Source organism: Cetorhinus maximus, chromosome 15 (assembly GCF_964194155.1).
Source record: "Cetorhinus maximus chromosome 15, sCetMax3.hap1.1, whole genome shotgun sequence".
Lineage (NCBI taxonomy): Eukaryota > Metazoa > Chordata > Chondrichthyes > Lamniformes > Cetorhinidae > Cetorhinus > Cetorhinus maximus.
In genome coordinates this window covers 31,038,148-31,051,696 of record NC_135893.1, presented here as the reverse complement: position 1 = coordinate 31,051,696, position 13,549 = coordinate 31,038,148, and the positions used below count along the sequence as shown (strand labels likewise).

Genomic DNA, 13,549 nt, shown 5'->3' with positions numbered 1-13,549 from the left:
GGCAAAATAAACATTTCCGGAAAGAATTTGAAATGATTACAAAATTGTGTTGGAAATAGGTCTTCTAGAACTTGTAAAGGCAAAATACGGGCTAATGTTTCTACACCCAAAATATTAACACGTTTGCCTCTTTAAAAGGCCTTATTTGTTCACTGCGCCTATCAACGTTCTTAATATCGGTATTAAGAATGTGGTGTTGAAATTTGTGATAACAGAATAGCACGTGTTGGTCATTCATTAGAAGGCCAAGGAGTATTGATAATATGGGGGAATGGGCTACAAAATAGAAATTAATGTCATTAAGCACGAGGTGGTACATTTTGGTTAAAGAATAGTAATGATAATTGGAATGGAAATGGCCTCAGTAGTTTGGAAGAGCGGTGGGAGAGCACAAGGATTTGGGAATACATTGAAGGCAGCACCAGAATGTTTGATTATACCAGAATGAAATGTTAGCTTTTATCACAAGAGGTATTGACGAACTCACAAAATCTTAAGACCTCAGTTAGAGTACTATGAGCAATACTGGGCAATAGGATATTGAAGTTTGAATGAGGGTACAACACAGACTCTCTGGGATTCGGCCTGGTACTGAAAGAAAAATAAGAATTGAAAAATGTGGACTTTATATGGTTTTATTTTGCTTTTCTTATTTATCTGAATGAAGAGAATGTTGTTTGAAATCCATACATACTAGTAAACAATAATAATAAACATCTACCTGTATCAGCATTTTGCGAAGAAAAGGCATCACAAATGCAGGATTCATGCTGCTCAGTCTACCGATAGTGCAGATGGCAAGTTCTCGAATTTCAAACACTTCATCATTCAATGCTACAAAAAGAGCTTGCAGGTTCTCAGCCTGGGCTAAATGAGCATCAAATCGCTCATCCAAGGAGGCCAGCACACAGTAACGAATATCAGGATCTGAGTAAATGAGAAAAGGCTAATTTTTCTCCTTAAAATTAAGAATGAAAAAAACCCGACAAAGTACAAACTACTGACCCAAAACTAGCAAGTATTTTAACATTTACTAATCCGTTATGCTTAGCTACCATTATAAATAGAGTTTCACATTTAAAAATTTACTGCGTAAAATTAAAATACTGCAATAGCAAAATTGTGGAAAAGTTTCCCTCATTGTTATTTTATCCTTAAAATGTAAAATTCACTTTACAGTTTACAGGAAAAGGTTTTCTCATTCAGTTTTGCCTCTCTTACAAAATCAGATTCTAAATGACAGTGGGCCACAAAAGTTATAGAAAACAGTAAATACCTTAGGACAGGTAAATCTACAATCTTATTTCAAATTTAACTGTTTCAGTAGGAACACTGGTACAAGTTCAAATTGTCAAAAAACACACTTTGGTAGGGAGATTCCTTATACAAAAAAGTGGAATGGAATTCCAAGTAGGATACTACAAGACATTTAAGAGGCATCTGAAAGCCAAGATGGAGAAGAACTGTAGTTTTTCTGGACGGGTGGACTGGCATGGGCCAAACTGACCTTTCTACCTTGCAATTATAATCAAAACATTACCCGAATCAGAAAACCATAGAACCCCTTATATTGGTACTTATTCGTGCATCACTATTTAGAACAAACGCTTATTGCACCAATTATGCTTTTGTTAGTTTGCCCAAATCATACTCATTAGAGAAATACCAGGTGTTCAACAACTTCATGATGAATTTAAGAAGTAGAAATCCAAGCAAGAACTAAGGTTATCAGAATTAAAATCTTTATCAAATCTTGCATCTAATTTTACCAGTTGAAATGTGAGTTCAACAATATTTTACTTACTGAACCGCATAAATCATATTAAATAAAAATTTCACCCAAGTTTTTTTCGTTAATTACCTGGATCAGTAATTCCAACAACAAGGAGTTTACTAAGCACATCTGCCACCACCTGGACAGCTGTCTGGCTGACAACATGCCCGTGTCCACTGATTAGATGGACTGATGGAGTTAACAGTCGTGAACAAGTTCGAGATGCTTCCATTCGAATCTCTTTGTGCTCACTGTTAAGGAAATGGTCCGCACAGTGCCTGACAAACTGGGTGAGTGAGTGACCTGCATTAACACAAACCAAAAATGATTCAGCACTTGAGAACATAAATTGCTTGTTATTACATAACAACATTTTGAAAGGATTGCTTTTCACTGCATCAACTAAAAATCTAAAAATAAATAGAGATCATAAAATCGTAGAGATGATCAACTTTAAATAATGCTTTAAATGTAATCTAGTAACTATATTAAGTAGCTAATGAGTTACTCCCATTTTAAGAATAACAAGCCTTCAGATCACCCTGCCACATTACTTGAATAAGTAACTGCCATTCAGAAACCAGAGATCTGACGCACAGTTTAACCTGAAAAGTTACTGTCTATTGCATTTTTGTGAAAACCTAAACTAAAATTTGACAGAAGCAAAACTGTACCAAGGGATAAATGTACAAAAAACAGTGAACCAAAGAAAGATATTAGATGGGGTGATGAAAAGCCTAAGCAGAAAATCTAAATTGAAAGGACTTTGAACACCTGCCTTTCGACCATCCAGGGCCCAAACACTTCTTCCAGGGAAATGGTGAGTTACTTGCACTTCTTTCAATTTAGTATACTATATTTGCTTCTTGCAATGCAGTCTTCTTTACATTGGGGAGGCCCAGCGCAGATTGAGTGACTGCTTTGCGGAGCACCTCCGTTCTATCCCCCAAGTATGGCCCCAAGCTTCTGGTCGCTTGTCATTTTAATTCTCCACCCTGGCTTCCGGCACTGCTCTATAGAAACTCAACAGAACCTTGAGGAATTGCACATCATTTTTCGATTAGGCACTTCACAGCCTTCTGAACTCAATGAGTGCAACAATTTCAGATCATAACCACTGCCCCCATATTTTTCAGGCAGCAGCTGCTGTTACATTTACAGCTCCTCTAGACCTATCTGTTGTTTCCTTACCTGTCCTGTTACTGCTCCCATTTGACTTGCATCATCATCTCTTTGTCATTTCTGTCACTCCCCCTGCCACCCTTTCGCAGATCTTCCCTTTTGCTCATTCCCTCCTTCCCCTGCCTCTGTATTTGCTTGAAATTTGTTACATCTTTAACATTTTCCAGTTCTGACAAAAGGTCATCGATCTGAAATGTTAACTGTTTCTCTCTCCACAGATGCTGCCTGACCAGAATATTTCCAGCATTTTCTGTTTTTATTACTTGAAAATGTATCTGATTAATGTACCCTGCTCTAATGATCCCTCGACCTCTAACGTCGCTTAAGATGAAGACTACACAATCCACATCTTACCTTCAAATTCAAAGTTGCCTAAGGTGCGGAGTGCAAGAGTTATGCATCCAACATCACTTGCTTCAGGAATGTTAGTCAAACTAGGGGAGGCGAGCTGTTGGGCAAGACTTTTGGGCATGCCTGGATGTCGAAGAGGTTTATGCATCAGTACCAGTGACAACATCTTCAGTAAGCCATCCTGGATATCCTTCTTCAGTTGCGGTATTTGTCGGCTTAGATCATGCAGTACAGCAGTCAGAGCAGGGCTTTAAAGCAGAAACAGCGATACACTAGTAACTAATACTATCACTGCGAGCAAATAAACTAATTCTTCCAAAGACCAGCAGGACTTTAGGCTGGCAATCAATTTATATATTATAAAATATCCAATTGTGAATATTTGACTTGTTTTCTTCCTCTAATATAATTATCGCAAAGTTGCCTGCCAGAAGCGTGGCAAATATTGTCATTGGATCAGCTACCTAGATTCAACCTACTCTAAAGATTCACAGCACATTTTTAACCTCAAAAAGTTGTTGTTGACCATCAGGTGTATGCAAAGCACTCTACCAACTCAAGGACGTTAATCAACTTCATTTTGGATCTGGAACAATCCATAGTCTCCAAAGGTAAATTTCTATTCCAAGTGGAGAGAGTGAACCCACAGAAAATGGATGCAATACAAACTGCATTAGCAATGCACAAGAAGCAGTAACACACAAGTTTACATCTTTGCTAACATAAAATCACTTGTTTGATTAGCTAATAACCTACCTTATAAAACCCAATATCCTATCAAGTCACTTTTGCTGGACTGGATCAAACATGATGGATTTTTTAAGATGGTCATTAAGTTACTGCTATGCCAAATTTACCTGGGCATTCACAACTAAAGAGAAAGTAGTCACTTGCCTACAAGTGAACAATGAGCTCAGACTAAAGTCTCCAATTAAAAGCTAACAGTAAGGCAAAAGTACCAACAACTGAAATCCAGATCTAAACTGTCTCATTCTGGCAAACACATCACCTCTGTACAAGAACATGAATAAAGTTAGGTGTGAGGAGATAACACTCAACTCATTAGTGCAATAACATTTCCAGTATAGCATCATCTCAATAGTTAATCTCAATGTTTTTGCCTCCTATCACTAGTTAAAACCAGTGGTATTTTCAAAATCCCAGCTCAACGTTGAAAAACTTGCATCAATCTATGTTAAAAGCATCTACAAAATTTTTTTAAAAAGCTCAATATAAATGAAGTATTACCTGAGTCCAACAGCAAGCATTTGGTCTAGTAGTTCTTTAACATCCTGATAGATAGTTGGTCCTATGGCTCTAGCCATCATACAGATACAAGTAAACACTGTTGCATCCACTTGAATAACTTTTTGCCTCCTAGGAAACATGAAATTAAATGTACATTACTTAAAAATTGATTTATAACCATAGCCTTTTAAAACAAATTAGATGGAAACAATTAAATCCTTGAATAGTCACAAGAGACACATAGAAAGTGGGCCAGTCATGAGTCCAAATCCATACCTTAAGTTTTCAACAGACTCTGATACATTCATGTTTTTTGAGAAACTTATTTTCAGTTTCCATTTACTTTTACAACCAGTTTCATTTAAACACCAAACATTTAAAAATAATGATCTGTAAAAATATATCTTTCCAATAGTGAATTGATCATTGCACTGTTAAAGGAACTCATTCACAGATGGTTACACAATATTAGAATTGAGACCATATGTGGGCCTGAGGTAGACCTTACATAGACTCTGTTCATTTCTATGTTAAAAGTCTCTAATTTTAATCCAGGGAGATGAAAAATTCTACAGTTGTGTATTATATAGCTAAGTAAAATGTTTAAGACGAGGTTGTCTCTTCCTTACTTGTGCGCAAAGTCCTTCGGTGGGAGTGCTCCTTTTAAAATTTCCAGTATCTTGGGCAGGTATGGATTAACTTCCGCTCTTACAGCCATCACCAATAGACCTAGTGCCTGGAATGCAGCAGCACGTTCCTTTTCTTTCTTGAGACAGCCAAGTAGGTGATTCACGGCTTCAAATAGATGCTGTTCTGTGTAAGTGAAGAATGCATAAATGCCAACAATGAATACTCAATGTAGAGGAAGTGTCAAGAAGATATAATAATGTCTATAATCTCTATTTATTTAAAATCGAATTTTGTGATATCTGTATCTATGTGAGTGTGTGTCTTAATTGGATTAAAGCCAGCTGATCTAGAGGCTTTGATGTGTAGAAGAGAAGTAGGTTTGAAATGGTAATTAGATAAACACAGGGAAATAGAAGGTGAGGTGTAAAGGGGGGAAATTTGCATTTTTAAAGAGGCCATTCAAAGGAGCAGGTGAAATATTACACCTAACTAGGTGAAACTCAAAAACAATGTGTTTATTTTTAAAAGCTTGCTAGTAGAGTGGGTGTTATGAAAGGGGTTTAGTATTAGAAGATTTAAAGTTTAAAAAAAACCCAGTGACAATGAGAATTTGCATTCAAAGAGGAAAATATGTATGAAAGAAGAGAAGGCTGTTGGTAAAAGGAGGGATTCTAAGATCTAAAGCCTCCAGCCTGTAGGCTTCAAGTCTGTCTGCAAGGACCCAGAGCTGAAAGGAATTAATTTTGAATGCGGCTGTCCAGGGTGTGCTTTGCCAGGGGTCTGTTTAAACCTGTGTGTTTTACTGTTGCCTTACCGGGGGTCTAACAGAGTCAGATTAATTAGGGGATTTTTGTAGTTACTGTAGTAGTAATTTTGTAGGCATATGTATGTGCTGACAAACTGTCTTGTATTAATAAATGTTTAATTTAGTTTTATAAAATACCGAGACTCAATGATTTTATTGCTACTGAATTCAAAGCCTGCAAATTGCAAAAATGGGTTATAACATTTGTTTCAAGTTTCCCTCTGAGATTTGAACAACTCAGCCTTTACCATCGGCCGTGTCATAATAGGAAGAAAAGCCTTCCACATCACAATAAAATAACTGCAGCCTACAACTGCAATATCAAGCGTTTTATTTTTAAATTTCCCTCTCCTTCAAGTTCCATCAGCCATTCTCCAACCAATAACAGGCAAGTGATTTACTGCTTCAGTCTCTTCCAAAGCTACTTGATTCAACCACCAAGAGATACATGGGGCAGGGTTTTTCCCTCATCGGGGGCGAAATTGAAGTGCGGGCGCACACAGACGCGCCTCCGATTGAGGGCACGGCGCCATTTTGCGTGGGTGGCCAATTAAGGCTGCACAGAAGCGCTATGTGCCCTAAACCCAAGACTGTATTCTTTCACGCATGCGGACGAAAGAGCACACGCATCTCCCTGAGGCTAAGTTGGGAGAGTTGGGACAGGTCCACACTTATTTTAAAAACTTTAATAAATTTTTTTAAAACCTACATGAAACCTCATCCTACCCATGGATGAGGTTTCATGTTTTCTCTATTTGTCGCCAGGGCTCCTGGCCTACCCGCCAAACCATTCGGCCCAGCGCCAGTGCAGGCTCTCTGAAAGAGGTATTAATTAGGCCCACTCCTCAGTTCTTTTCTTGTAGTCTTACAAATATTTCCTTTTTAATTCGCGATCTAATCCCCTTTTGAAAGTTACTACTAAAATTGCTTCCTCCACCCTTTCAAACAAGGCATTCCAGACCATGATAACTCCATAAGAAAAAAACATTCTCATCTATTTTACATCTGTACCCTCTGGTTACTGACCCTCCTGCCAACGGAACCAGCTTCTCTCTGCCTATTCCATCAAAAACCCTCATAATTTTGGAATATCTCCAACATAGAGAATTTTAATATTGTGTAACTGTAGACAAGGGTTCATTTCAAATTCTTAACATCCTATAAATTATCTAGCATTGTTTTATGACATCATGACATATCCTGGAAGCAAGTACAAGATTATAATAAAAATAAACAATGCTGGAAGGATTAACATTATATTTCCAACCTTAACTGTTGTGAATGACAGTAACAAAAATGAAACCACGTAAAATTATAACAGCCATATGAATATCACAAACACAAAAGTCATTGTGCTACATTGAGGTTACCATAAAGGACAGCGAGAAAGGAGAGAGAAAACGGTCAGTTAGTCCAAAATCAGTCGTCAGGAAAATGCTGCAATCCATTATTAAGAAATGGTAACAGGGCACTTAGAAAATGATAATATGATTAGATAGAGTCGATATAGTTTCATGAAAGGGAAATAGTGTTTCACAAATCCATTAGATTTTTTGAGGGTTTATCTAGCAGGGTATATGAAAGGAGACCAGCATCTGTATCATATTTGCATTTTCAAAAGGTATTTACTAAGGTGCCAGATGAAAGATTGCACAAGAAAAGGGTTTGTGGGATTGGATGTAATATATTAGCATGGATAGAGGGTTGGTTAAAAGACCAAAAAAAAAACACCAGTAAGAATAATTCAGGCTAGCAGGCTGTTACTTGTGGGGTGCCAGAAAGTTGGTGCTGGGGCCTCAACTATTTGCAATCTATATTACTAACTGGGATGAAGGGACCAAAGTGTAATGTGTCCAAGTTTGCTGATGGTACAAAGCTAGTTGGGAAAGTCAGCTGTGAGGTAAAGAGAAAATAGCTGGTTAAGTGAGTGGGCAAGAAGGTGGCAATGGCATAAAATGCAGGGAAATGTGAAATTATTCATTTTGGCAGAAGAGAAGAAACAGTTTTTTTAAATGGTGAAAAACTATTAAAAAAACTATTAAATGTTGGTGTTCAGAGAGATTTGAGAATCCTTGTAGAAGAAACACAAAGTTAACAATTAGAAAGGCAAATATTATGTTGACCTTAATTGCAAAGGGGTTGGAGTATAAAAGTAAGGAAGTCTTGCTGCAATTGTGCAGAGTTTTGATAAGATCACACCTGACGTACTGTGCACAGTTTTGATCTCTGCACCAAAGAAAGGATATGCATGCCTTAGAGGGGGTGATATGAGGGTTCACTAGATTGATTCTTGTAATGAGAAGGTTGTCCTATGAGGAAAGATTGAATAGAATGGGCCGATATTCTCTGGAGTTTAGAGAATGAGAGGTGATCTTATTGAAACATATATAATTCTGAAAGGCTGTTTCCCCTAGTTGGAGAGTCTACTATTAGGGGTCATAATCTCTGGATAAGAGTACGTCCATTTTGGACTGTGATGAGGAGAAATTGCTTCACTCTCAGAATTAAGAATCTTCAGAATTCTCTACCCCATAGGGCTGCAGATGCTCAACGATTGAGTATATCCAAGGCTGAGTGTGATAGATTTCTGGACTCTAGGAGAAGCAAGGGTCATAGGGATCAGGCAGAAAAGTGGAATGAAGGTCAAGGATCTGCCATGACCAATGTTCCTTCTAACATCTGTTTGATGTGTGTGGCTGGCTTGTTGCACCTCATGATCACTTTAAGATTGACACGCAGCCAAGTGTGCATTCATCTTAAAGAGACCATAACTTGCGTGTGGCCTATTTGGTTCCTCCTCTGCACATTCCTAATTGTTGCACAGGTGCACAGCTTAGGACGGAACATTGGCCATGATCTCACAAAATGGTAGAGCAGGCTCACGAGGTCATGTGCTTATGTACTTAAGAAAAAAAATATGAATGCATCAACACTACTGTCCTCGTCTTTAGCTGCCTAGGCCTTAAACTCTGAAATTTCCACCCTAAATCTTTCTGCTCCTCTAGCTCTCTCGGCCTTTGAAACACTCTATAAAACCTATCTCTGACAAAGCTTTTGTTCACTTGATCTAATTTTTAATTTTGCGGCTCAGTGTTAACACTTCATGTGCTAACACTACTGAGAAGTGCCTTAGGACATTAACCTTAGAAGTGAGATAGAAATGCAATTTGGTATCGGAGTTACTATTACTGTCAAACTGATAATCAAATTCCAAAGATGATCTCATTCAGATGCCGAAGAGCCAAGAATTGGGTGGTATCACCACCAGCCTTTTGCAAAGTTAAAATGAATTAGTTGGAGATCAAGCTTGGGACACTGTAAAATCAAAGAGCATGCATAGAGATGTACATGAAATTCTATCTAACCCAAAAAGGTAACCTGTATTTCTCCCGCACCCACCCCCCACCCACTCCCCAAATGCTATCATTTGTGTATTTGCAGCATCTTTTATTTCATAGTTTTCTTTGCTAGTAATATATAAAATACTGTTTGTAATCATACCTGTAAACGTCATACCGTTTACCAGCTCACCTGTGAACAAATGGGGCTGGAAAGCAGCGAGACGAGGAATCAGGTTTAAGATTGCCATTTGAATCAGTGGATTCTTACTACTGCGACACTTCATGACCCAACGAGATACCTATGCAAAGATCAAAGAACATTTAACAAACATGCACTGGGCCTAAAATTTCAACTCCACCTCATTCCACCAGGCTTTTTGTGTCAGGTGAAATCGAAGCAAAACACAGGATTCATTAGTAATTACTGAATGGAGCTCAGTCTTCTTTTCCTAGATTAGATTCAATCCTCAATCTTTGGAAGGGAATGAGAGGGATTGTTTGCAGTAACACCAACAGTACAATTCAGCGCCTTTAGTTTCTGAAAGAATCTCATCATCAGGCTAGTGAGTACTGGCACTGGTTGGCTGGACTTCTACCTTGTAACTTAATTTCAGAGGTCATCAAGCTGGGGAGGAGGAGAATTGGAATAAAGGAAGATGCTGGCTAACTCAACGAAAAGAATGTCTCATGTTAACATATGATCAGCCACAATTAGCAAGTGCCATATCAACCCTGCACACAGCAGGATGATGAAACAACATTTTATGGTGGATCACTGTGATGTTGCTCATGGTAAATTGGAGAATACAGATTTAAAATCAGTAATGTTATAGTGTTTCTTTCCTGATGGTTCTTATTCTAAAAGATTTACTGTCTGCAGCAACAGTGCCTACTCCCACAGCAGAACTGTGTTTAACCCAGCCTGAGGCCACAAATGTGTTCGATACGGGGAAGTGGCCACATCCTGATGTAAAACATAAGCTAATTGCTGTTCCTGAATTAATGGGGCTAGAAAGTATAGTCAAATAGATAGAGTCAGGCCTGTTAGAAGTGAAATTAGGAAATACTTCATCACACGAAAGATGGTAGAAGTTTGTAACGCTCTTCTGTAAACGGCAATTGATGCTAGGTCCATTGCCAATTTTAAAATTGAGATAGAGATATTTTTGCCTTCCAAAGGTATCAAAGGAAATTAAGTAAAGGCAGATATATGGAGATAGGTCACAGATCAGCCATGGCCTCCCTGAATGCAGGCAGGCTCCAGGAGCTAAATGGCCAATTCATGTTCCTTTGAAGTTTGTCTTTTGATTTACAGTTGCTTGTAAACCTTTGACTCTTCACCTTTGAATGACCAACATAAACCAATAGAAAGTGAGTGGCTTTCTTTTTCAGATTGTTTGGTTGTGTGTGCTAATGCTTTATATTAATATAAAATATTGAGCCAATCAGGTGCCACTGTGACCAACACCATGCAGATGCAACAATTCCTCAAATGTAATAGATATAATGTTGAGATGATATCATGACCAGTTCTATATTAATCTTACTAGTTCACATATCGAGTCTGCATGACTCTTCTCCAGCAATTTTTGTCTTTGTTACTAGTTCACCTGTTTTCTATATCTATAATTGAAGAAACTTTAGCTTTATATAAACCAAAGCCCTCAATTTTGCCTTTGTTACCTCTAGATTCAAATATACTAATACTGGTGGCTGATCTCCCACATTCTACCCTCCAAAAACTTTGAGGTCATCCAAAACTCTGTCTTAACTTGCATCAAGTCCCCTTCCCCTTATCCCCAATGTGCTCGCTGACTTAAAATGGCTCCCGGTCAAGCAATATTTGGGTTTTAAAATAATCATCCTTGTTTTCTCCATAACCTCGCCCGTCCCCATCTCTGTAATATCCTTCAGCCCCACAACCTACCAAGATATCTGCATTCCTCTAACGCTGGCCTCTTGTACATTCCCAATTTTAATTACTCCACCTTTGTTGGCCGTGTTTTCAGCTACCTAGGACCCAAGTTCTGGAATTCTCTTGCTCCCGATACCTCTCTTTCCTCCTTTAAGACACTCCTTAAAACGTATCTTTTTGACCAAGAGTTTGGTCATCTGACCTAATATCTCCTTATGTGGCTAGGTGTCATTATTTGTTTTATAATGTTCCTGTGAAGTGCCTTGGGATGTTTCATTACGTTAAAAGTGCTATATGAATATAACTTGTGTTGTTGATTATACATTGCTTTATGGGGATCTACACCTCCTACTGCCAGCATTATACTCCCCCATGTCAATTCCACTTGCTTACTTGTAGAGTCTAGCATTAAGCATTCCTTATTTACTGAAGTGTAGAGCCCAAAATAATAATTGTCTTTAAAATCTCAAAAAATACAGAATTGCAAAACCTCCAAACACTAGTTAAAATCCTGGAATTCCACGTAATAAAAAGGAATGTGATTTATTCAGTCAACATGAACCACTAACGACCAATAGAGGGAACAGCAGACCCCTTTCACATAAAAGGAAAGGTTATTGCTTCTCCAGGAAAAAGGAAAGCCAAAGTAACTGTAAACTGTCACTGTGAACTAATGAGCCTGATGTTTTGGATCTCATTTGTCAGTGTAAAGCAGTTTGCACCATTATTCCCAGAAACACTCAGTAAAAATGCAAATCTGATGTGCTAAATATACCTGTCTTTAGTGATCAACCTCTCATATTTTTTAGATTTTTCACAATCTTTATCCAATTTTTCTTAAAAGATACCTAGGAATGCTAGCAACACCCCCCCTCCCCTGGCCCTACGCAATCCAACTCCCACCATCCTCAACCAAGTAAAATCATTTTGAGCCCTTCAGTGATGGCTATTATAGTATCCTGCAGTTTAGGCAGCCATCTTTTCTACACTAAAAATCATAACAGCCCAAATTTCCAGAGTTTTTGATGGTAAACTGTCAGGGTTTGCCATCGTTACCCTGTCTGAATTTGACTGCAACTTCAGTTTTTAGCACAGAAATCCTGAGTCGTGGTCTGCCATTCACTGCTGGATCTGGGAGGGGGGTCCATAGCAAAGCCCCTGGGTGGCAATCAGCGAAAACGATTAATCTGGCAAGAACTTTCCCTTTTCCGCTCTTCTATCATTGTTAGAAACTCCATTAAAAAGTTAAGCCTTGTTCAATGAGGTGTAACTGGGTTTTTTTAAAGGTGTTCTGAGTAATAACTGCTGTTGAACAACCATTTTGGTCTTAAAAAAATAATTTTATACTTATTGTGAAATTATGATTAATTACTAGATTTTAAATTTTTTTTTAAAGTTTTAATATTTCAACTTCAACCTTAAATTCCATCTGTATGCTCCAATTTTTTATCTTGCTCTGTGTAAAACATTTAGGAAGTGATTTATCAGTGCTATTCATTTCCTAGCTGGCTGTGTGTGAGAATTCTTCAATATGGTTGGCTGCTTAAGACAGCTTACTGCAGCTCAATACTGGAAATCCCCATTAAAGAACAGTACAATCAATTGCAGGTCGACGGAGTTAAAGTTCTCGCCAAAGAGATTACTCAATCTCTCAGTGCAGGTTTCTTCAAGGTCAGCAGTAAGCACCCTTGCTTCACCGCTGACTGCAAAATCCAGGCCAATCTTTCACCAGGCCCAGACTTCTCCAGAGGTGGTGGGAAAGTTGTTCCACAATCAGACACCATGAGGTACAGTACAATAAAAGGAGGAGTTGTAGTTCCTAGTCCCCGTGACACCTGTTTCTTAAATCTACCAGATGCTGTCTGCCTTTCTATGTATATAATTCCCCACATTTCACAAATCTATAACTTATATTTAAATTAAAAACTAATTACTTTAGGACAAAAAAGGAGTTTCTGGATTTTAAAAACATACAATAAGCTGATGCAATTGAAAGAGAATTCATGTAAAATCATATTACCTGGAACTCACTACCTGAAAGGGTGGTGAAAGCAGATGGAAAGATTGAACATTAACTTGCAAAAGAAAATGGAATAAGTAGCATATACAGCACAGGAACAGACCACTGGCCCAAAAATATCTGAAAAAAAGGAAACATTTACAGGGCTATGGGGAAACAGCAGAGGAGTGGAACTGATTGGTTAGTCCTCTCAGAGTCGGCACAGGCACGATGTGTCAAATGGCCTCCTTCTGAGATGTAAGGCGCTATGATTAATGCCACCACTGGCTAAACAACAGTGAAG

General features: G+C 38.2%; 1 protein-coding gene across 3 annotated transcripts in view; it reads right to left on the bottom strand.

Moving 5' to 3' along the window:
* The window catches only part of mtor (mechanistic target of rapamycin kinase), a 352,436-nt gene that overhangs the window by 301,788 nt on the left and 37,099 nt on the right, over window positions 1–13,549 (bottom strand). For all 3 annotated transcript variants that reach the window (XM_078558210.1, XM_078558212.1, XM_078558211.1), the window contains exons 8-13: window positions 9,522–9,630; window positions 5,185–5,368; window positions 4,556–4,684; window positions 3,311–3,555; window positions 1,862–2,077; window positions 722–927 (exon numbers count right to left, since the gene is read on the bottom strand). In XM_078558210.1, coding sequence (XP_078414336.1) covers window positions 722–927; window positions 1,862–2,077; window positions 3,311–3,555; window positions 4,556–4,684; window positions 5,185–5,368; window positions 9,522–9,630 — 1,089 coding nt within the window. The remainder of the gene's footprint in view (window positions 1–721; window positions 928–1,861; window positions 2,078–3,310; window positions 3,556–4,555; window positions 4,685–5,184; window positions 5,369–9,521; window positions 9,631–13,549) is intronic.